Genomic DNA, 23162 nt, shown 5'->3' on the forward strand with positions numbered 1-23162 from the left:
GGAGATGAAACAAAGAGACACCGGAAGAAAAAAACATCTGAAGCGCAAAGACCCAGATCAATGATAATACGTAGATATCATGGGATCATGGCTGGGAGGTAGCCAGATTAGCATAGGGGTTATTATAGGGGTTCCCTATAATTATAGGGGATTTAGCTCAGTGGTAGAGCACTTGCCTAGCAAGCGCAAGGCCCTGGGTTTGGTCCCCAGCTCCCAAAAAAAAAAAAAAAAAAAAAAAAAGAAAAAAAAGAAAAGGGGTTATTATAGATCATTTAACTATATAGATATAGATATGCAGCTTGAAATAAATGTTGGTTCCTCTGTATAGTTATTAGGGGACTAGGAAGGGTAAAGAAATAGAGCTGATGAATTAATTCACTGTTTATACTTATACTAAAAATAATTTATTTTACATAAATCATGATTCTCAACCCTCCTATTGCTGAGACCCTTTAATATAGTTCATCATGTTGTAGTGACCCTGACCATAAAATTATTTGCATTGTCATCACTCTAATTTTGCATACTGTATGAATTGTAATGTAAATATTTTTTGTTTGCCAAAGAGGTCTCAACTCACAGGTTGACAACGACTGAGCTAAATGAAGATTGGCAGGGGAAGGTATGTTGAAGCATGATTGCTAGGGGGAGGAGCAAAGCCACTAAGCAGCAATGCTGAGCACTTGCATGGAGGACCAGTGAAGTCATTAAAATGCCAAACTCTTAGTAGCATCACAGCACCACAGCAGACACAGAGACCTACGTACATGACAGGTCTTTCAGCCAGAGAAGCAAGAAGCAGGAAGTGGAGAAGTCAAGGAAGGGAGCAGGTGCACTGCATAGGCTTCTTTTAAAGGACATTACCTAAATTTGTGTTGTGTCTATATGTGTGCATAAGAACATATGTGCAGGAGTCTGTAGAGCCCACAAGTGCCAGATTCCCTTGGAGCTGAGTTACAGGCATCTGTGCACCACCACACAGGTTCTAGGAGCCACTGGAGCCTCTGGTGTGCGGGCACTCTGAATAGCTGAGTAATCTCCTAGACTAACAAAGAACTTTCTAACCTGTCTGATCCATGGACAGGTTCATCAAATAACCAGGCAGTTTGAAACAGTAACAGGTGTTAGACTAGATTAACAAAACCCCATCACCTGTAGCATCATTTCTGTCCCTGTTCTGGGTAGGATTAAGCAGGGTACTTAAAAGGAACATTGGCCCTTGTTATGATTTTCCCACTTTAGATAGGTTGTAGAAGTAAAAAGGCACTAAGTCTCATGAGAACAGAACAGAACTTCCAGGAAGGTGGCAGTACCTTATTTTATCTAGGTGACAAACATAACCTGGCCTTGTGCCTTATCTGCACAGGCAGAAACCCACCCATCTACCTTAGAATCAAAAATTCAAAACCAGAAAAGATATTCTCTACAAGAGAAGAGGAAGAAGTTCACTTGAAGCTGAAGGAAAGCTCCAGGGAGAAATTTACACCATTACTAATGAATACGAACGAACAAAACTCAGGAACCAATGGAACAGAAAGAGGTGTAGAAGAAGTTCAGTAAATACGGAAAAAACCAAACAACCCTGTTTCCTCTTAACTTACATGAAACATTTGATGGTTTAAAGCAAAAATGGTAACATGCATGGGTCACAACCACGTAAATGTGTGTGCCATCTACTGTAAAAGGACTGTGAGTCCCAGGGAGGGAGGGAGGGAGGGAGGGAGGGAGGAGGAAGGAAGGAAGGAAGGAAGGAAAGAAGGAAGAAAGGGAGGGAGGGAGGGAGGGTGTATCAGCAAGACACAGGGTGTGTAAACGTGTGTTTTATGTAGAGCTGTACATATGACCAAAGGACCAGGAAGAATGTGTGCTGGAATCCCAGAGCAAGAGAACAAGACAGAACGAAGTACAGCTTAAAGATAGTAAATGCTAATTCATCAACACAGAACGCTTTCCCTTTGTTCAATATAGAATAAGAGTTTATTCAGGGCATGGGGAGGGGAGTTAGGAGGGTGGCAGAGAGAGAGAGAGAGAGAGAGGGGGGGGGGGGGAGGTAGAGGGCAGCCATGAGCATGTGGAGAGAGTAGGGAGGGGAATGGAGAGAGGGCAGAAACAGGAAGGGAAAAGCAAGAACAGGAGAGGAGCAAGAACAACACAGAACTCTTCAAAGTAAATGAAAACAAAGCATATGGCAAAATAGTAGATGTAAATCAAGCCCTATTTATAGTTACTTGAAACCTTAGTGGGCTAAAGCAGGGTGATTCTCACACTTGCAATCCCCAAAATTATGAGGTAGAGGAAGGAACATTAGGAGTTCAAGGTTATCACTGGCGATGCAGTGAGCTGAATGCCAACCCAGGCTACAGAGGACCCTAAAAACATACGCACACACAAAAATACGTAATAAAACACAGATTGTATATAGTGCGTTTCTAACAAAAATAGTTACTAGCAGTTGTAGACCTACTTTTATTCTCCCAGTCAGCCCCAGTAAAACAGGATCTCACTGTTTCCCAAGGTAGCTCAAAATTGTATTCTATTTCAGCCTCCCGAGTCCAGGGTTTACAGGAATGCATGTACTGCCAAGCCTTGCTGGCCCTACCCTTATACTGCTATTATAGTAATATACATTATTTATCATTATCATTCTATTAGTCCACCAGCTTGGAAGTGCATCGCTAATTTTACTTTAAAAATTAAGAAGTATTTATCGATCTACTGTGCATGTTTACTATTCGAATGTGTATGGGGTATACATGGAATCCATGTGGAAGTCAGGAGGGCTTGTGCGCAGCAGTTCTATTTTACCATGTGGATCAGAGAGATTGAAGTCAGTTGTTGGGTTGGCAGTAGGCACCTTCTCCAAGCCAGCTAGCCTACCTAATTCTCTGTGATGGCAGTAAAACTAAAGGACAGTCAGAGCACAGTGATCCCAGAACACTTCTACAGTTCCCATAACACAAGAACCACTTTCCCTCATTGTACCTTACAGACACACTCATTACAAATGTCATTGAATGAAGCAACCTCCGTTTGTACTAAGGAAAATACAAACTTACCCCGTGAAGCCTGCCTGAGATCTGGAAGGGGAGTAGCCATATATCCAGACTGGGCTGAACTGATGTCAGATGACTTCTGAGAAAAAAAGACAAAGGAATCAAAAGCACAACATTCATTACTGACGTACTGCTAATACTGCCTTTTAGAGATTTCGGTAAGCATTGCAGATAACTGAAAATCTGCTGTTCAACTGATCTCATAAGCAGGACAAAGAACACAGGGAACTAGCAACAGTACTCATCCCAGCAGCATCCTGAACACCCCACAAAATTATTTTCAACCCCATAGGTTATGTAATTCATTTTTGTTGCCTACTGAAGTCTAGAGAACTGTGTTATATGCTATCCTCTAAATCGGAAATTCTCAAAAAGCATATCCATGTTAATTCAGAAATTAATTCATTTCTTCTTTGTGATTTATGTCTAATGAATCGAAGTCGTAGAGAGAAACAATTACTATTGCTTTGGCCAAAAGATCATTTTATATTAACCTGAATAAAGCAGAGGGAACTAGAACCATAAGCCGGTTCTTGTGTTATGGGGACTGTAGAAGTGCTTTGGGATCATTGTGCTATGACTGCCCTTTAGTTTTACTGCCATTGCAAAGTATTAGGTGGACTACATGGCTTGGAGAAGGTGCCTACTTACTGCCAACCCAACCTGAGCTCAATCCCCACAATCCAAAACAACGCAGCTCTCTTCTGACCTCCACATGTTTTCCATGATACTCAATGAAAATAGCTGTGATGGTATGAAGCGTCTCCTTGGGACTGAACAAAAACCTCTGGTCACAGAATGAAGACACAAAGCAAGAAGAGAGGGTCATGTGCCCGGCTTTGCAGCAATAGCTGCGCAAAGGTCACCAACTCCAGTAGCAGTCTTTGTCCAACTTTAGTAAAATTCACATGGGTTTTTGCCTTTCTACAATCTTGATAGACTTTAGATTGTCACAATCCACAGAAATCCCTAATGCTCCTTGAAACTAGTAGAGGAGCAAAGATGAACTACAGAAGAGCTGCTTCCTAGGCAGTCTCTCGAGAGACTGGGCAGGAAGGGAAATGCAGTGGGTGAACCTGGGGAGGTGGGCATCCCCAGTCTTAGGCACTGATACTCCAGTTGGTATCTAAATAATCTGCTCAGGGACTTGTGCTCCCTGGATAGACATAAAGCTATTTCAGGGCACAACTGGAGAGCTCCTCATGCAGAAGACCCTTGAGCTTACCCTCCCATAAAAGTAATCAAAAGCAAGCAATCTTCCCAGCTTCTAAACCAATAGACAACAAAAGTCTCACAAAAATATAAGACACAACACAAACGCACAGACATACACGTACGCACACATGCATACGCACGCGGACACACACACACACACACACACACACACACACACACTCACTCAACTATAGCAACAATATGGTGAAACTAGGAACTAATATCACTGGTCCTGACAGTCTTCAAACTGCCTGTGCAGAAAGCCACAGCTCCAGTTCTCTGTGGAAAACACAATTACCTCAGCAAGATCTGTGGAGGTGGCCCCAGCACATGCTCCATCAGCAAACATTTTGGTGCCACTGAGATAATCATCCAGGATGTCCTTGGAGGATAGTCTCCTCCGCTTTGAAGAGCAGTTTATAGGGAACCCAGACTGCTGATATTCAACAAGACCTTCTTTTTTGGCTATATGCACAAAAAAAAAAAAAAAAAAAAAAAAAAAGAAACAAAATGACGTGGGGATAAATGTTTTTTTTTACATTTAAAAATATCATCCATTATAACATAATGCCAATTTAATGTTTATATGTACATCATCAATGAAAACAAAATTCTACCTGATTTCAGTCAAAAAGGGAAACCGAAAGGTAGGTGTGGTGGCACATACCCATGTAGTGTTAGCACAAGGGAGGCTGAGAGGAAACCAGCAAGCTCAAGGCCAGTCTGAGCTATAAAGCAAACAGGAGACCAGCCAGGGCTACACAGTGAGACCCAGAGAGGGCTGAGGAGAGCAGTGCTGAGCTCACCCACCCATTTCACTCCCACTGCTTGGTGCAGCTAGCTGGTTGATATAACCTTTGCAAGTGCCATGAGAACCAGCTTCCTCAGCTTCCCAGCTTGGGACTGAAGAACAGTGTTTCTCCTCTTAGAATCCTCTAGAACCTCAGCTCCACACTGGTACTTACAAGGCCTGCAGCCATACGGACTGAGCAGCACCAGGTTCTCATCCACTTCAGGGTACAGCCAGCACCTGATGTATTACCCATCCCACAGCATGCAAGCCAGTCCAACAATCAATCCCTGCTTAGTAGATCTCCACTCCCACTCTGTTCCTCTAGAGAACCCTAAGATCTTATCCCCTTGGAGCATTTGCCTGCAAACCACATGCTGGTGAACCTGAAAGATACAGGTTCTTATTTGTACTTGATTTTTGTGCAAAAACCAAAACACACATATATACACAAAAGAGAACACACAATTGCAATGTGCTCAATTACATCTTTATATAAAAGGATTTTAATGACATCATAATTACAATAATAAAATAAAAAAATTGAAATCTGGACAGTTCAAGTAATAGGTAACTTATAAACTACGAATTAGGACTCCTAAACAGGTACTGTATTGTGCAACAGATAAACTGGAGTCTGTTAAGTAATTAGAGTATAAAGTACCAGAACTGCAAGAGAGCCAATGTTCTGTCAACTACTGGTGTTTAAAGGACTTTGTCACTGAAAAAGGCAAATGACTGAAAACAAACCAAACTAAATGAACTATATGGACACGGAGAAGAATACACGGACTGTCAACACATTAATCAAACTGGATACATCTGTGGGTAACATAAGGGCGGGGTATTTGCTATTCATATTATGTTTTTTCAAAGTTTAACAATAATTCTATAAAAGTCGACATAAACCTAAATTTGCCACAAGTCCTTTTTGATGCCTGGCATAAGCTAATTGGTCCTGGCCTTTTAAAATTCAAAACAATTATTAACTATGGAAATAGAGGTAAGGGTTTTTCAACCGAAACCGCTCAGTTGTAAAGCACCTAGGACATTTGAGGCTTTACCCTTAGTACCACCAAAATAAAGCAAATAAACTACAAATAAACAAACCAGAAGTTCAGATTTCTGTGTGAAATACTACAAATTCTAGGTATAAGTCTCCATTTACAGAAACAACTATGCTCTGAAACCATTGCTTTCGCCTTGTGGAAATGAATCTCTTCGTCGTAAAGCTCATCTTGATAAATACAAAGTCAATCTTGGTGAACCCCTTCTACTTACTCAAATCTGTTATCTTAGACTCTCCATCTGCCTCTGATGCTGAGGGACCACCAGCCATCTTCTCAGTTTCCTGTATGGAGTGAAAAGCTGACCGAAAAGCAGACATTCGCTCTCTTAAAACACTGGCATTTCGATACAGTCTTGGGCTACCCTGTGAATGAATGAACATAGAATCATTCTAAGTCAGTTTCCCTGACTCTAAAACAAAGCACACGAGAGGCTTATGAAGACAAGTTAGCGTGAGAGCACCTCCTTTCCTTAGATACATATATTCTGTCTGAATATCAGGTGTACAGTCACTATCTTAGTGCTCCTCTGTTCCTGTTTTTTAAACCCTGAGCAAAGACTAGCTAATGACTATCCACAGATAGGTACCCGACATGACAGCAGCCACTGAGCCAGGCTAACAGAAACTTCAAATGGGTAGGAAGTGTTGTTACAGGGGCCCAGAACAAATGTATCCAGTTATGAGGAGTGTAAGTCACTCTGAAAAGAGTTCAAAGCAGCTTACAAAGAATCTTGGCAGCCATCACCTGAGACAATGTCAATAAAACGCTATCAAAGGGAATGAGAAAGAAGTTAGGAATGAACCTGTGAAGGAGCCAACCAACCTCAGAGCTGGAGAGCAAGGAGAAACAGAGAGACCCTTCCTATCTGAAAGTATACAACGGAAGTTATCAGGTTTATCAGTACACTGTCTCCAATGTACTATCCTCTATGCCTAGATGACCTCTACCCTGCAAAGCCAGAACAAGACAAGGATGTCTCCTACTAGTTACAACACATCATTTCCCCATCCTTCCTGCCTCTTCCTGGCTAACTTCCTAATTTTGTAAAATCTGGAGGATACCTGCTTCCTTATGGCTGAATTCTTGCCCATGAGGTTCCATACAAAGATAAACAAAATGAATTTATACTACCAGATAAAGATAAATGACATATAAAACACAAACTATTGATCAAGCACTTTATACAGGCCTTTTCTTCTCTTGAGATACTAACATAATAAGGAACCTGTGGCAATTTTAACATTTTAACCAATAGGGAAGAAGAAAAACAAAACAAACAAATAAACAAACAAACAAAAAACTACCTCCCTTTAGGATATTATATGGAGAAAAAGCTGTTAAAATCCTGAAATCATGTTTGATGATCTGTTCTTCTGATCTGATTCTATTCCCAGCTAGGAACATTCAAAAAACAAACTGTCTACTTCATAATAGTGGGACATTTGTAACTGAAAGGCACTTGATGATGCAAACCTTTATGACATAAACAGCACACATTCCCAACAGGCTGGGGAGGCAACTTATCTGCACACAAAAGATTACCTGAGAGCCACACCAGTTATTTTGAATGTGCATTTTGTGAACTCATTTGAATGTGTCAGGGCTGGGTTTTTATCCCAGGAACTCAGAGCACTTGGAAATGTTTAAACTAAGTTTCCCTAATTAAAGGTGTTTCCAATGGAGGAAAAACAAATGAAAACTGCTCTGAGGCTTTTGTCCCAAGAATTCTGTTCTATTCTCTGAACAGACATGGCTCCAGGTGCTCACTGGGGGGAGGGGCAGAGCGGAGAGATACTCCAGAGCGAGGTTTAAAGACTCATTAAGGTGGTGTGGAGAAACCACCACTGTGGCTGAGACATGTAATATGTTGCACTGGCAGTTTAGGAAAGAAAGATTCGAGTGGCATTTGGATTGAAACCACAGTGAGAAGTGGTCTGACACTCGGGGAACAAGGCATATAACAAAACCAGGAGCAAGCAGATGAGAGCAAGCCCACACATGCCCACAGACTGGCTGAAGAGGAGGAGGAGGCCACAGGCAGACAGGGTTCAGACAAGGGGAACAAAGATACAGGCTTCAAAAAAATAGATGGGTTTCCACTGGAAACGTGGGGAAATTAAAGCAGCAGAGGCAATGCTGCGACTCCCCCTAAAACATCTTTGTTATTTGTAATAGTGAGTGGACTGGGGAGGAAGGAAAGGAGGTATTGGCCTGAGTGGGCTGGATAAGGGACGGAGAAATATGAACCTATTGTTTAGCCTCAGTTATTATCATGGCTGATCCTGATAGCCAACTTGTTAGGATCGGAACTATGGAGGAGACAACCTTTTGAGCATGTCTAGAAGGGAATTTCAACAGTAGAGGGAAGGCTTAGCTTGCACATGGGCTGTACCATGCCATGGGCAGGAGCCCAGACTATACCAAGAGAAAGGGAGTGGGCAGCTAGCATTCACACACTCTTGTTCCCTGACTGTGGATACAGTGTGACCTCAAGAGATCTCCACCGTGCCATTATGACCAGGATGGATTATACTCTAAACCTGGGAACCAGGAAAAACTCTTCGATTCTTAAGCAGTTTTTCCCATGTGTTTTGTGATAGCAAAAAGAGAGATAACTCACAACACTTTCACTCAGTACTCAGGGTGACAACACAGGCTGCTGCTATCTAGGTCTGAAGCTCTAAAGACCTCTGGGCTGTAGACATTTTAGAATCAGCACATAGATGGTACTCAAAGCAAAGAGTGGTAGAGAGATCTAGGCACACCAGCATTTCTGAGGGGAAAACTGGAGGAATCCGCAAAAGAAACAGAAATAACCAGTGACCCAAGAGGAAAACTAGACAAATGTGCAATCCTATGACCCAAATGAGAAGGTGTCTCAATGCAATCGAACACAGCCAAAGCCACTGCAAGTCCAAGCAAGGATAGAGTGGCCGGCAGCAAGAGAATGGCAGGGAACCAGGCGTGGTGGCATATGCCTGTCATCACAGTAACTGTGAGTTTGAGGCAGGAGGGCTGGGTTCCAAACAAGCCTAAGCTATGTTCAGACTCTGTCTTGGGTGTCCCCCCCAAAAGGAAAGGATAGCCAGGGAGGAGTCAAAGCAGTCAGGCAGAAGAGATGGGGCACTGAAAAGGAATGTGGTGGTTTAAATGAGAAATGTTCCCCATAGTCTTGGGGATTTGAACTTGGTCCCCACTGATGGCACTATTTGGAGAAGTTATGGAGCTTTTAGGAGGTGCAACCTCACGGAAGTACAGGAGATGAAGAAGCAGCTTTGAGAGCTTATGGCCTTCCTAGCTCCAAGTCTGCCTTCTCTGTCCTCTCCATGTGAATAAAGAGATGACCTATTAGCCACTATGCCTCGCCCTCTGGTATCATAAGCTAAAATAAACCTCTTTTTCCTCAAGCTGCCTTGATCATATTTTACTATAGCAATAAAAAGAAACTAATACAGAGATGGAGAACATAGTAATCTAGTACCCCAAGGAAAAGAGGGTAAGCTAACTGCAAAAGAAAATTCAGCTCAGAATAGCACAAGGACCACAACAAAGTCATGTAAGGGCTGATATAACCAAGGTACTGGAGCTGAGAGAAAGGGAAACATGAGCAGAAAGTGGGCCATTTCCGTACCTTCCATTGTGGGATGTGAACAGCCAGCACAGAAGCAAATGGTAACAGAATCTTTGTTATTAAAATGCTCAGGGGCCCTAGAGAAGATGGTGCAGTACTGGCCGCCTAGTGTAAGTTCCTAGCACTTAACGGCAGAGCTTAAGTGTAGGTTGATGTCATTACGCTGGTGAAGGATAGAATGAGGCCTGTCTTTGGATGAGAAGGATGGGCAGAAGGAAAGTTTTAGAGAGGCAGAGGAGGCCAGAGCAAGGGAGAGGCAGCCGAGAGAACATGGCGGCGGATGTTAAGATTCTTCTCTGCACATTTACAGTTTGTTATGACTTCCAGTGGCTTAAGTGTTCTTAATGGATGAATGTGTACAGGATTTTGTGTATCTAGATGGGCAAATTATATCTTATCTAGTGGACAGCTTATATCGTAATCAATTGGTTTTAAGTTTATTGTGTGGATGTATTGTGGAATGAGAATTTAACATGTAAATCTGATTGTTGGGTTACCATTTGTTGAGTTGATTTTACTGAGCATTCCACGTTAGCAGAAAGTCACCAAGAGAGATACTAATCTGAGATAAAGTAGCACTGGTTCAAATGGCCCTCTGGAGTCAGAACTATCGAGAGAGCGCCCACCAGGGAATGTATGGGAACCAGTTCCGTTGCTTTTTTATTTTTACCACAATACTCTGTAATTCCAGTTGCCGGTGATTCAATTCCCTTTTCTGACCTTTTTTGGCACTGCACACATGTGGTACTCAATTATTTTTTTTTCAAATACCATCTTTAAGTAGAGAAATTCAGGGCCTAGGGAGCTGGTTTAGTGAGCAAAGAGCTCGCAACACAAGCACAAGGCCCTGAGTTCAGATACCCTACCCCCTATAGCAAAAGCTATGGATGAAAGCACACATCTATAACCCCAATGCTGGAGGGTGTTACACAGAGACAGGCATATTCCAGAGACCTATGTAGCCAAGATGGTAAGCCTCAGGTTCAGTAAAGAAACTGTCTCAGAAACAAAGGGCAGTAAAGGAACAGACCTGATGTCTATACATATAACACTCAGACCCACATACACGAAAATGAATCTATCAGCCTACCTTGCAATGTGGGATATCTTTTACCTAAAAGGTTTTGTAACCATAGGCACTGATCATTTGGGAAATACTCAATTTCGGTGTTAATTCACATTTCCCCAAAAGTGGTTCATTTTAGGCAATATCAAAGTATTTTATAGTCTACCCACTGATCACTCAAGAAGTTGTCAAGTGCACAGTTGTGGGTACATGCTGGAGCAGGGTCTCATGCTGTGTATTCAGATGTTGACTTCTGTGCCATGAGATCTAGTTAGTTAAGATCTCAGTAAGTTAGTATACAATAGTAAGGATACAGGTAGTGTCATGAATATTGAAGAATCTCCTCTATTAACGTGGTGTAAAGCATGCTCCCCAATGATCTCTGATTGCTTAATCAAAGGCTGAACAGGCAATGACTGGGCAGAGGAGAAAGGCTGGAGCTCCTATCCCAGGCAGGGGTCGAAGAAAATTGCCAGTAGAAAGAGTTGGCCTTGAGGCAGGTGAGGGTCCAGGAAGAGAGGAAGAACCACAAGGGGAAAAATTGTGGGGAGACCATGTAGGTCACCAGGAGCACTGACATGAGGACACACGAGAAGAGAGCAAGGCAGGCTAGATTCAAACTGCAAGTAACACAGGGCCTGGTGCTAGGATGTATATAGGTTAGACCCTCAGACCCTGCCCGGTGTAGGCTTACAACTTGTTAATAAAAACACCAGGTCTGTTCCTTTTATTTAGGAGCTATATGGGCTAAAGTGGGCGTAGAGGCACCCTGCAGATATCTGGGAGCAAAAGTAGGCATAGAAACCTCCCCCAAAAATACTCGTCTAGGTACATGTTTTCTAAAATCTTAATTTCCTCTTAAAAAATGCAATCCTCCTTACTGGTAAGACATTGTTCAGTTTCAGTGGTAGGTTCAGTGTCTATGTCATTACAAGCCTGACAAACCACAATTTTTCTATCAGTCGTTCTATCAAGTAAAAATGATGTTCTGTAAAAAAGCAGCCAGGTCAGCACACACAACTCGATCACACACATTTCTAGAAACTTCTGAAATGTTTGATGCAGACTTTTTACTTCATTATATACAATAATTGAGGAGTGGGATATAGCAGTGAAGTTCATCATTTTTAATTCTTCAAAGACATTTAAAAAACTAAAACTATTTTCTCTGAGTGACCAGAATTTAGTAAAATTAGAAGAACAGTTTGACTTCATGGAACTTCAAAACGGGACTCAGGGAAACCCCAAGGTTGTTTTATTAGTGAACAGGAAATTGTCTTGTGCACAGACCACATTGCACAGCACAAGAAGGAAGTGGAAACAACACAAGTGAATGGCTCTAGAGTAAGAATGGTTTCCTTCGCAGGGTGATAGGCGGGACCTGTATCTTTCCTAAGTCTTTAACTATTTCACCTGCTAGGGCATGCACTAGTTTAATAACATCTGAAAAACCAGGAGCTAAGCACACCAGAAGACAAGCCATTGTTTCTCTTTCTCCTCTGCCCAACCAGTAGTTATGAAAACACTAGAAATAGAGAAAAGCCACAGGAAGAAAACACCCAAGGGATGGGAGCTTTCCTCATTCCATGAAAATTTTACAAAACAGAAATCCTCTCCAGAAAGCCATTTCTGTAAAGACCACTAATCTCACTAAAGTTACACACCCAGCAAGTGTGTTACCTGCACAGTCCCTGCAAGACAGGGAAGGCAGTCTCCCCCAAGGTCTGAGTAGAAAAGTGCTAGAAAGTAGAAACCTTGACGAGTAAAACCATTTCCCTCACAAAACTCAGGAGCGTGCGGGAGGAAACATACCTCTAAGTAGGGATCGCGGGCCATTGGAGACCTTACAGCCTTCTTCAGGCTTCGCTGCTGAGCTATGAAGCGGATCAAACAGTTTGTTTCTGGAGAGCCCCGCACACCAACCGTAGAACGGCGTCTGTTCTTCTGAAGGGAAGATGATGACTTTCCTGCAACAAAACACTCCCATAAATCAGAACGGAACATGGCAATGGCTGGGTCCTGTGCTGGTGATGGGTCACCATAAGAGACAAAACAGAGTCCACACATGTAACAGAAAATTTAGTGAAGAGCTACTGGCAACGCTGCACGAACTGTCACTTGACCACTGATTCAACTCACGTTTCTAGATCAGCACTTGGCACACAGAAGGCCACAAATACTCCTTTAGTTTTCATTTGTGCCCCATAGCTCCAATACATAGAGAGGGCAGGAGTAACAGCTCGATGCTAAGACTCTCCTCTTGTTTATAGCAACAACCATGCACCTAAACTACAGTATGTTGTGGTTTCACTTACTGTAGCCATCCGGACTTGAAAGTATCACACGGGAACAGTTTAAAGCGTACCATTGCAAGCAGCACACAATCCACTATCTACCAACATCTAACCCTGACATGAATCTCCTGAATGGGCATGCTATATACCCTAAGGTCACTCTCTGGCTATCTGGCTGTGAGAGAGTCACTGTTTGGTACAGTAACTGTGTTCTTGCAAACGTTATTTTATTTTGGCCAACCCTGGCCTCAAGAGCAGTGATACTAGCAATTCAGCTAAGCTAAGAAGTGCTTCCTGTAAGGGCCCATAGGGTATTTGAGTAGAGAGAGAATAGTTTGTAATGGTCAAGCTTGATTCTAAACTCAACTAGTTTGAGGACATCTTGGATAGGGTGTGTTTCTAAGAGCCTGTCCACAGAGAAGTAGGCCACATCTCTTACTGTGGCCAATTTATAAATTAAGCATGATCATTGGTATGTATGCGTAGCAAAAATTATCTTTATTTTATGATTTATTCATAGTTTTAGTTCTAAAAACTTGCTGCAGCCCTTGGAACAGAGCTTCCATATAAGTTAGGACTGGTGAGACACACTGCTCATATTTTTTCAAAATTCTTTTTACTCTGGGATAAGCTACTTCACCTTCAGCATGCCATCCTGAATTTTGCTCACACAGCTATGTACACAAAAATGGATCTAGTCTTTAATGTGATAATTCGGAGCAATGCAGAATGAGTGTCACTTTGGCTTTGCCTAGTTCATGCCTTACACAGTATCACGGTGTGATTGGCTCCCCCAGTGTCTCATTATCCTTCTTTATAATCACTGTTCTAGAACCCAAAGGACTCTCTTCCTATATTTCCTTTGACATTGGGAATTTCATTCCTGAGGTTGAAGAAAACCAATATCTGGGTCTTTCTGTTTGGGATTTTTGAACGAGGCACAAAGCCTTGTCCCTTTTAACTTTCTTAACTGCCTTTCAACTTCCTCTGATTTTGAAATACACTGGTGGGCACAAAGCACAACTGATTCAGAAACTGTGTCATATTGGAAGCCCTAGGACTTTTTGATCCCTGCTATATTTGCTGAAAAGTCTCCCCAAACAAGCAAGTCTGCATGGTCAGTATAAATACACACAGAAAGAGTCAGACAGTATAACATGTATAATTCAGGACTACTAGAGTTATTGTTAAACTTGAAAAACTATACAAGAGCTTCTCTTACCTGAAGGGGTCTTAACAAAGCTTTCAGGTGTAATTCCCAACTGCTCTACGGTTACTGTGGAGAAGTCCAAAGGTGACTTAAAGGTATCAGGGGTGCAAAGATTAGGAGTCATGTCTGCTGCATGCTTCTGAGGGGTCACAAGCGGCCCGGTACCCAAGATAAAAAAGTCATTTTCTGAAAACGGAAAACACGTTGGAGGGTTAAACAATACATTAAAACACTCAAACCTTCCACTTAACGAGGGCAACAGGTCACCACATACCAGAATTATGACGGACACACTCCTTGGATTCAGAGAGAGGCTTGTTGTGTGAACTCGTATCCATCTGGAAGATGAGGAAGTTAAAGAATAAAATGTAAAAAATCTCACTACAAGCCAAAAAGAATGCGACGGAACTCTAACGCAATTAATACCACGGGAATACAAGCTGGAACGTTCTGATTAAAGAAACGGCGGGAGGTAGTATTGACTAAACAAAGCGGACCGAAATGATTTGTCCCGGCTTTGCATCCCTGAACCCCGGACGCATAGCAAGCCTACCTCTCCCGCCCGGGCCCCGCGCGTTCCCTCAGACGACTACGACAAGCGTCGCGGAGGCTCCGTTTCAGAGAGCACCAGAGGCCCGGGAAGAACCGGGAGGGCTTCCTGCAGGTCGCTGCACACCTGGACACACCACGTCCGGAGGAGGCGATCAAGCTCCGCTTGCCCGCCAGCAAATTCAAACCGCGGCCACGCCCCCGCGGAGGGATCTTGCGGAACGGTGGCCCACGTGTGTGTGCATCCCGCTCCCTCCAGACCTTACTCTCGTGCTCTCGGACGGAGCAGGGAGACTCTGTGTGTTCCGGAAGAATCACAGACAGCCATGAAATGACCCTGGAGAGACGAAGCTGAGGCAAAAAGGTGTACTGGGGACTACCGGTGAGTTCCGCGGAGCAATACTTCAGTTGCGAACAAATCCCGCCTCTAACCTTGGATTGGCTGCTGGAAACTTCGAAAATGAATCACCTGACCAATCGTGACAGAACCGCCGGATAGTTTACTCTATTAGCCAATCCAGATACCAACCGTTACCTCGGTGGGTGGGTGTAGTAGGAGGAGCTAAAGCCCAGCGAGGAGTTGACTGGTATATGGGACTTTGGCGTCCCGCCTCTTCCTTCTCTTTATGCAAATAAGCACTCCTACACTCCGACGTGCGCCTGCTCAGTAACGCTTAGAGCGGCCCTTTGCCAGTAGCTTCTGTTCTGATTCGCAGATACTCCTTTCCGTCAACCAGCTTTCAGCCTCTCTTTCCTTTCACCGCCGTCTAGTATTACTCTGAGCCCACCCTCCAACCGAACGCTGATTGGCTTAATGCTGGCCAGTGCGGTCCGTTGATTGGCGCAGGTCAGTGTCAATCTGGGCGCGCGGTTGGGGGAAGGGCCGCTAGCAGGCTGAGGAGCCTAGGGGCGGGGTGGGAAGGAGGATCGGCCAACCCTGGGGTGTGGGACAGAGGGTGCGTGCGTGAGGAGTGTGGGGCCGACCAGGAAGGTGGCGAAGGGCGGAGAGTCCGGGTGGGAGGCGGGAGGGGTCTCGCGGGCGCGGAGCGCGGCGGGTGGCGGGCCGGGAGAGAGGGTGGCGGCTCCCTCAGGACCCGGCGCGGGCGGAGCGATGCGGCGGGTCACGCTGTTCTTGAACGGCAGCCCGAGGAACGGCAAGGTAAGCGGCAGCGGGGGCGCGACCCGGGGACCCCCGCAGCCTCCGACAGCCCCGGGCAGCTCGGCCACCGGAGCTCCGAGGCGCCGCTGTCACCTGAGCAGCTGGCCGAGGTCCCCTCCCATCTTCCCGCTGCGCCCTCCAGTCCTTATCCGTGCTGAGTAATGCTCAGCCTGGGGAGGAGGCAGTGATCACAGAGGCGAGTGACCCTGGCCAGGTCGGGAGAAGGAAACTCCAGGGGACAGTCGAGTGACATCCTCAGAATGAGGACCTGGTCTGGACCGCTTTCCTCATCTCTCAGGGTGCCCCGGGCCCCTTGCCCCACCACTGTGCAAACTTTTATACACGTTTTATTGTGTCGCCTTGTTTTGGTTCCTTAAAGGATGATGACAGCAGACTTTCGGAATGACTTGATTTGACAGTAGCCTTAGCTGCATTTAGGCCTCCGTGGAGGGCGTGGTGCTAAATATTTTTCCGATGTTGCAGCTGCCTCTTGCCCCACCCTTGAAAGTTATTCTTTGGAAAATATTGGCTGTTTCTGGCGGACTAGTAATGTGTGGTTAAATGATTGCCCCACACATTAACTAAGCCTGTTTAAAGTCTCAAAAATAATGAACCTTTTTAAAGTTTCAGTTCAAGGTACATCGGCCAGAGTACTCTGATTCCCCTACGTATACACAGCAGAACTATTCAAAGGCATTAAAGTTGGGGGTTGGGGGGGGCGGAGTTTTTCAACCATTCTGCAGTTTTGAATAAACAGATTCTGGAAATCTGATCCACAGTGGGGTTTGTGCTCTGATTTTAGTTTCCTAAAAGATTTGATATTCACACAAAAATAGTGTTCACATTAGCTCAACAGTGCTTCAGAAATACATGCTGAAAAGCTGTCAGTTCTGATCGTTAACTCTTCCTTAACCAACTCTGGAGTTGGCTAGTAGTCTGTGTCGTTTTTTATTGAAAGATTTAGTGTTGCCAGTTGTATTGATATGCACTTTCACCAGTGTCAACTCTGTTGTGTGACTCCATGAAGTCAAAGCGATTAGGGTTCCTATAAGTCTTCAGCTCTTCTCTAAATCTCTTCTGAATTCACAGAATGCTATTGTCCAAAAATTAAGGGAGTTGCTCTTGGTGTATTTTTAAATTTTTTTAAAACTTCTAAAAAGTTAAAACTTTGACTATGAGTTTCCAGGTTAGTATTATTTACTTGAAAAATGTTGAGACTCAGAAGATTGGAGAAAGTGCATCTCAAATGATTATGGGTACTTATGGTTTACAATGATCCTAAGATTGAAATAAAAAATATTAACATTTAATATTTAAATGCTAATATCCTAAGCTATAGAATATGTTCCAAAGCTATTTCCTGTCCTTTCAGCTGATGGGAAAATATTAAAATGACTCTTATTTGAAAAGATCACAATACATACATACCACCTGCATTTATGTATGTGGCTATTTAGTGAAATCATAGTCACTGTATTTAGTCAGGATTGTTGTAAACTTGATGTGGATGCACATTAAAATGTTCCCAAAGGAAGTGCTACTCTGAAATAGTTTGCTTTCCTGTTTGTAAGGTAGAATATATCATTTAGATTGTCTCCTTGCTTACCTGGTGTCTATTTTTAATCCCCTAGTCATGAGAATTTTGTTTGACTGCATCTCCTTCTTACAGCTTGCTTTGTGGCTATTAGGCCATGCATGGGCTGTGATGTAGAAAGGCACAGTTTCTTCACCAGGCATCAAGATATCAACATGCATTTTTGATTTGTGTAACTGAATAGTGCTTTTTTTTTTCTTTTTTCTTTTTTTCAGAGCTGGGGACCGAACCCAAGGTCTTGCGCAAGACCACTGAGCTAAATCCCCAACCCCTGAATAGTGCTTTTAATGTTGATGAAACAGCCAATTTTTTTCTAAGTGAAAAGAAGTACATGGAAGATATAAGATGATCCTTGGGGGTTTAGGAAGGGGTGCATGTTATTTATATTTTTATTTGAAAACAAAATAATTTAAAAAAAACCTTGCTTTTTCTAATCTGGAAAAGCATGGGAGCCTCTACTTCCTGAACCTGTCAAGCTGGTCTTGTTTTCTTCCAGAACACAGGTCTTCATATGTAAATAGACTGGTAGCCAACAGTTCATTTACCAGTTGGTTCTCTTTGACATAGGATGTATAGAAGCCTATAAGTACATTACAGAGATTTACATCACACAGTATTAATGGGATTAGCCATCAGCTAAGTGCCAAGTGACTTTAAAACCTAAAAGAATCTGCAGATTGAAACCAGTATTAATTAGCAAGCACAGTAAACATTGGGAAAGTAGCAAAACTGGCTGCTTTTCCTAGCATCAGCTGTAAAGTTAAAAAACTAAAAGGCTCTCAGAAGCCAAAGAGTGCCATGTTTTAAGAAACTCTTTGCTTAATAACTGCTATAGTCAACTTCTTCCTTAGGGTATATTGTTCTTTGAACTATTAACCGGCGATATGATGAGATCATCCTCATCATGACATGACCAAGACATGAAAAGAGTATTTTCCTATGCATGCAGTCAAAGGTCTTAGATTTTTTTTTTCCTTAGTTTTTAAAAATTTTTTGGATTAGGGAGATGGCTCAGGAGCAAGTGTGAGGATCAGAATTGGGACCCTAAAAAGCAAATGTTGGGTAGATATGGCAGTCCACCAGGAATTCCAGGCCCTGAAGGCAAAGATGAGGGATCCCAGGAGGAAGCTGGCTCTTTATACTGGCCATGTTGGCAAACTCAGAGATTAGTGGAGAAACCCCCGCCTCAATGAGTAAGGAACAGAGCACAGGAAGAAGACTCTTCAAATCAACCTTGGGCCTCAACATGCGTGTGCACACAGGTACATGCACACCTGAACACACACATGTGCCTACACACATTCAAACACACACCCATGAAAAAGAATTAAAACCTTCATTGTTTAAAGGAAATCTTACATGTAGTAGAATCTCACTAAATTTAATGATAAATATATAAAAGATTCTTGCTGGCCAATTTGTAGTCTGAGTAAATAAAAGTCCTCATGTCATTTAGGAAAATATTTCTGACTGTGGCACACAGTTTACAATTAAATAAATATACAACTGATTGACGATAAACCCAGAAACATTCTACCAATGGACTTTGAAGATTATACTACCAAAACATTTGATGTGTTTGAATTGTGGGGGAGGAGGAAGGAACTGATATTGGTTCCAGAAAGGTCTGCTGTGCTTACACCTTTCATCTTTTCTCTCTCTGCCTCCCAGTTTCCTTTGATCTCTTTAATATTCCCGTAAGGGTTAGTATTAAGAATATGTAATGAAGATTCAAACATCTAAATAAAATGTGTGGTTGTAAGCAACCCTGCCATCAATAATGAGCTGGGCAAATCATAGGCTTTTTGGTTTAGCTACCACTTCACAAGTGCTGTTTGAGTGTGGGCCTCCATGCCAAATGCTGAGACTCAGTAGACTGGGAAATGCCTGTGTTCTAGACTGATGTCTGCATCCTTAATTCAGGAAGTCACTTCTCTTCTAACTGGGTATCAGGTCAGAAATGTGCTGTTGGTAATATACATCCAGGCTAGAATTCATTACATTATTAGAGCTGGAAATCTGACTTATGGAATCTAGCCCTTAGTATGAGCTTTGTGTTATTCTTTTTTTTAAATATATTTGATATATATAGAAGATTGCAATATAAAATATTGATGGTGCATCAAAACAAAAGGAAAATACTAAAAGCCATTTTCATTAATTTTGTTTCTCTTTGTTGCTTTTCAGTCTTTCCAAACTTGACTGTTTTCATTTAATATTTCTATCACTTAGTGATAACATCTGCATTTCGATGCCTATTGAAAGCCATATTTAAACACTACCACAGTTTATCCACACCAACAGGCTGGCGTCATATACAATACTGTGTGTGTACTTTAGCATAAAGAACAAGAATTTCCTAGAGTGCTTTATGCACAGAACCACTGGGAAGACTTGAAAATCAGTGTTGTCTTCCAACCCCAGTAGGTCTGAATAAGGAGGCTAGGCTTTATAATTCTAGCACAGCTCTGGTAATTCTTACCATAACAGGCTTTGGGCTGTAATTTGAAAACCATCTTTAACTCATCCATTCCCACTCCATCCCCTGCTGCCTCTCCAGAGAGATGGCTCAGCAGTTAAGAATATTTCCTGCCTGTAGAAAACTGGTGTTTAAATATCAGTACCTATGTCAGGTGGCTCACAATTGCCTATAAGTTGAATACTAGAGCTTCAAATGTTCCTGGTTTTCATAGATACCTGCCCTTATACCTCTCCCCAACTTGGATATATAATTCAAAAAAGTAACCCCCTGAGTTTGATTAGTGCTGCTTATTTGCTTGTGGGTATGGGGCCAACTAGTTGAGTATGGGCAACCTACCACCAACCATGTCTTAAAACGGAAAATGACTCCTCTAGCAGCCTCAACTGTTAATAGCTGCTTCACCAAGGCCTTACCCTTAGGGCACTCTCCCTCATTCGTGTTGAAAGTTTGACTGGCTTGGTGTGGAAGACAGGTTTTTGCAGGAACTGTAGCTCATGTGAATTGGTGTGATAAAGTTATGTCCAGAAGTCAACGTTTCTCAGCACTCCTCATGTGCTAGCTCTTCCGTTCTTTCTGACCACTCTTCCTAGAGACTTCCTGAAACTTGGATTGGGGAAGTTAATATACATGGTTCATCTACAGCTGAGTGCACATGGTCACTTAGACTTTGTTCTCTGATTAGTTTTGAGTCTGTCCATTAACAGTTACCTACTGCAGAGAAAAGCTTCCCTGTCCAAAGTTGAGAAATGTTACTCTATGAGAATAAACATAAATATTTAATAGGTTCCTCTCTAAGGCCTGTGAGCTTTTGACTATGTTTATGGTACCAGGCATGAAATCCGCCCTCTGGAGCAGGCATCATATCCCATCAGAAAATGGTTGGTTATCCCTGTAACTGTCACTATTATACCAGTGGCACATTCTACCAGGCAAGTATGTATTGTATTAGGATGTCTGTTTTTTTCTTCAGCGTCCTTCATAGCACCTTTTGACACTTTGTAAGCTAATAAGTAGGAAGAGTGTTTATCTCTCAATCAAGGTTGATTTCTCTATGTTCTAAAGCTACAATGAGTGATATCATCAGCAGTAGCTTCTTACCATCTAGTTATGGTGGATAACCAAGAGTGACCATATGGTTGACCATAGCCTATGGTTGTTTCAGTTACCTCTGAGGCCTCCTAAAGGCCCAGATAACTAACTGGTAGGAAGGTATACTTTACCTGACACTAAGATCTGTATTTAATGACCCATGTGTTCTTAAACAGCATTGTCCACCCATGCAGGGTGTTCCTATAAATGTGTGTGTATATACATATATAGGGGATTTTTTTTATTTTTTATTTTTTTTATTTTTTTATTTTTTTAGCTTATAAACTAGTAGATTTCTCGAAGGCCTCTTTGTAAACCTTAGTTTGAGTTAACACACTCCTACTGCTTCTTTCTCTACCTTACCTGCCTTCCCCGTTCTATTAACCCTTTCATCAGAGTACTCCACTCCCATCCTTTCATGTTGCCTGTGTATCATCCACTCTGATTATACTGTTTACTTGGGTGGCAAGATCGTAGCTTTCCATACAGCTTTTTCATAAACTCTTGGTTTCAGTTAAGTCTTCTACATCTCCATAATTCTCCACCTCCCATCAAGCATCCAGTTTCATAAGATCATTGCAGATTTTAAAAAGTCATCGTGGTTGCTTATGTTCCCACCACTAGTATATGAGTATTCCTGTTGATTATGTCTTTCCTAACAGTTAATATTGTCAGAATTCTCTTTTTCTTTCAAGACAGGGTTTCTTAGTGTAGCCCTGATCGTCCAGGAACTTAGTTATAGACCAGGCTGGCCTAGTACTCAGAGATCAGCTTGCATCTGCTTCCCAAGTGCTGGGTTAAAGGCATGTACTACCATCACCAGCTAGAATTTTCAATTCTTAATATTGTCCTTCTTGACCTCAGGAGTGTTAGACCATTGTTTTAGAAATAAGATCATTTTCCCTTTGAACTTTATTAGAATTGTATTAGGTGAATTGAGCTATTTTAGGTAAGAGTTGTTATTGGTGCTTTGGTTAGACAACTCAGCATGCATAATTTAGCCATTTTGTATTAATAGTGTGTTATGTAAAGTATTGTGAGAATATGTGTGACTTTAAATTGATAAACAAATGTTGATAGTAACTCTCCAAGTATATTGGCTTAGTATAAGGGAAAAATTTGAGTTTATAGAACTTTTCAGTTCTTTATTTTTTCTATTGATGATCGTTTGCTTGTCAATATTTTTAATTATTAGATTGTCAACTATAAATTTTATTTTTAAAACTAATATCAAAAGCATGGGGACTTTAAAATAAATTAAAAATTTTCCCTGTCCCTGTGTAATACAGGTTTTTCATAAGTTTGGAAAACAAATTTAAAGATTATCAGTAGTCAGTCATAACTTCATTATCCAAACATATTCACTTTCAACCCTTTTCTTTTTTTTTTCTTTTTTTCTTTTTTTCTTTTTTTTTTTTTTTTTTTCAGAGCTGGGGACCGAACCCAGGGCCTTGTGCTTGCTAGGCAAGCGCTCTACCACTGAGCTAAATTCTCAAACCCACTTTCAACCCTTTTATAAATAGCACTTTCAAATTGCAATTATACCATATATTTCATCTTCTGATGTAAATTCCTGTGAAAAACTTAGATGTAACTGATGTGACCTAGTTCAAAACTCTAAAAACAATGACATTTTACTCAGAGATTTGGAACCTACTAAGAAGCAAGTAATATAACATTTAGCCTAGGACAGTCTTCCATTTCAAAGCTTAGGATGACACCTCCTTTCATTTTGCATCTATGCTTTCACCGTGTAGTCTACCCTGGCCTCAGACTCCGTTCCCCAGCCTCTTTGGTAGCAGAGTCCGCCATCCTGTTACGTGGTTAGTGATTTTGTTTTTAGCTCTGCTCATTAGCTGTACCAAGACTAGTTGGTTGGTATTCTTAGAATATATGACAACTTTTGATAACTTACTTTGCCTTTGAAACTTTATAAGGTTTGGGTAGAAAGGTATTTAAA

The 23162-nt window shown here is 42.1% G+C and overlaps 2 protein-coding genes across 16 annotated transcripts in view; one reads left to right on the forward strand and one right to left on the reverse strand.

The window, feature by feature from the left end:
- Positions 1-15552, reverse strand: part of Cdca2 (cell division cycle associated 2) — a 46165-nt gene extending 30613 nt beyond the window's left edge. Inside the window, exons 1-7 of one of the 8 annotated variants that reach the window (NM_001107273.1) lie at positions 14883-15054; positions 14604-14667; positions 14342-14515; positions 12638-12792; positions 6340-6490; positions 4567-4733; positions 3057-3132 (exon numbers count right to left, since the gene is read on the reverse strand). In NM_001107273.1, the coding sequence (NP_001100743.1) occupies positions 3057-3132; positions 4567-4733; positions 6340-6490; positions 12638-12792; positions 14342-14515; positions 14604-14667 (787 nt within the window). In that variant the 5' untranslated portion in view covers positions 14883-15054. Of the gene's footprint in view, positions 1-3056; positions 3133-4566; positions 4734-6339; positions 6491-7189; positions 7573-12637; positions 12793-14341; positions 14516-14603; positions 14668-14882; positions 15141-15407 lie in introns of those variants that run through there. The other 7 variants (XM_017599696.3, XM_063274292.1, XM_006252118.5 and 4 more) reach the window with 7 other exon arrangements.
- Kctd9 (potassium channel tetramerization domain containing 9) overlaps positions 15239-23162 on the forward strand; it is a 28048-nt gene continuing 20124 nt past the window's right edge. For 2 of the 8 annotated variants that reach the window (XM_006252138.5, XM_063274487.1), the window contains exon 1: positions 15906-16037. In XM_006252138.5, coding sequence (XP_006252200.1) covers positions 15990-16037 — 48 coding nt within the window. In that variant the 5' untranslated portion in view covers positions 15906-15989. Of the gene's footprint in view, positions 15261-15588; positions 15726-15774; positions 15835-15905; positions 16038-16302; positions 18894-23162 lie in introns of those variants that run through there. The other 6 variants (XM_063274490.1, XM_063274488.1, XM_006252142.5 and 3 more) reach the window with 6 other exon arrangements.

Source organism: Rattus norvegicus, chromosome 15 (genome assembly GCF_036323735.1).
Source record: "Rattus norvegicus strain BN/NHsdMcwi chromosome 15, GRCr8, whole genome shotgun sequence".
Taxonomy (NCBI): Eukaryota; Metazoa; Chordata; class Mammalia; order Rodentia; family Muridae; genus Rattus; species Rattus norvegicus.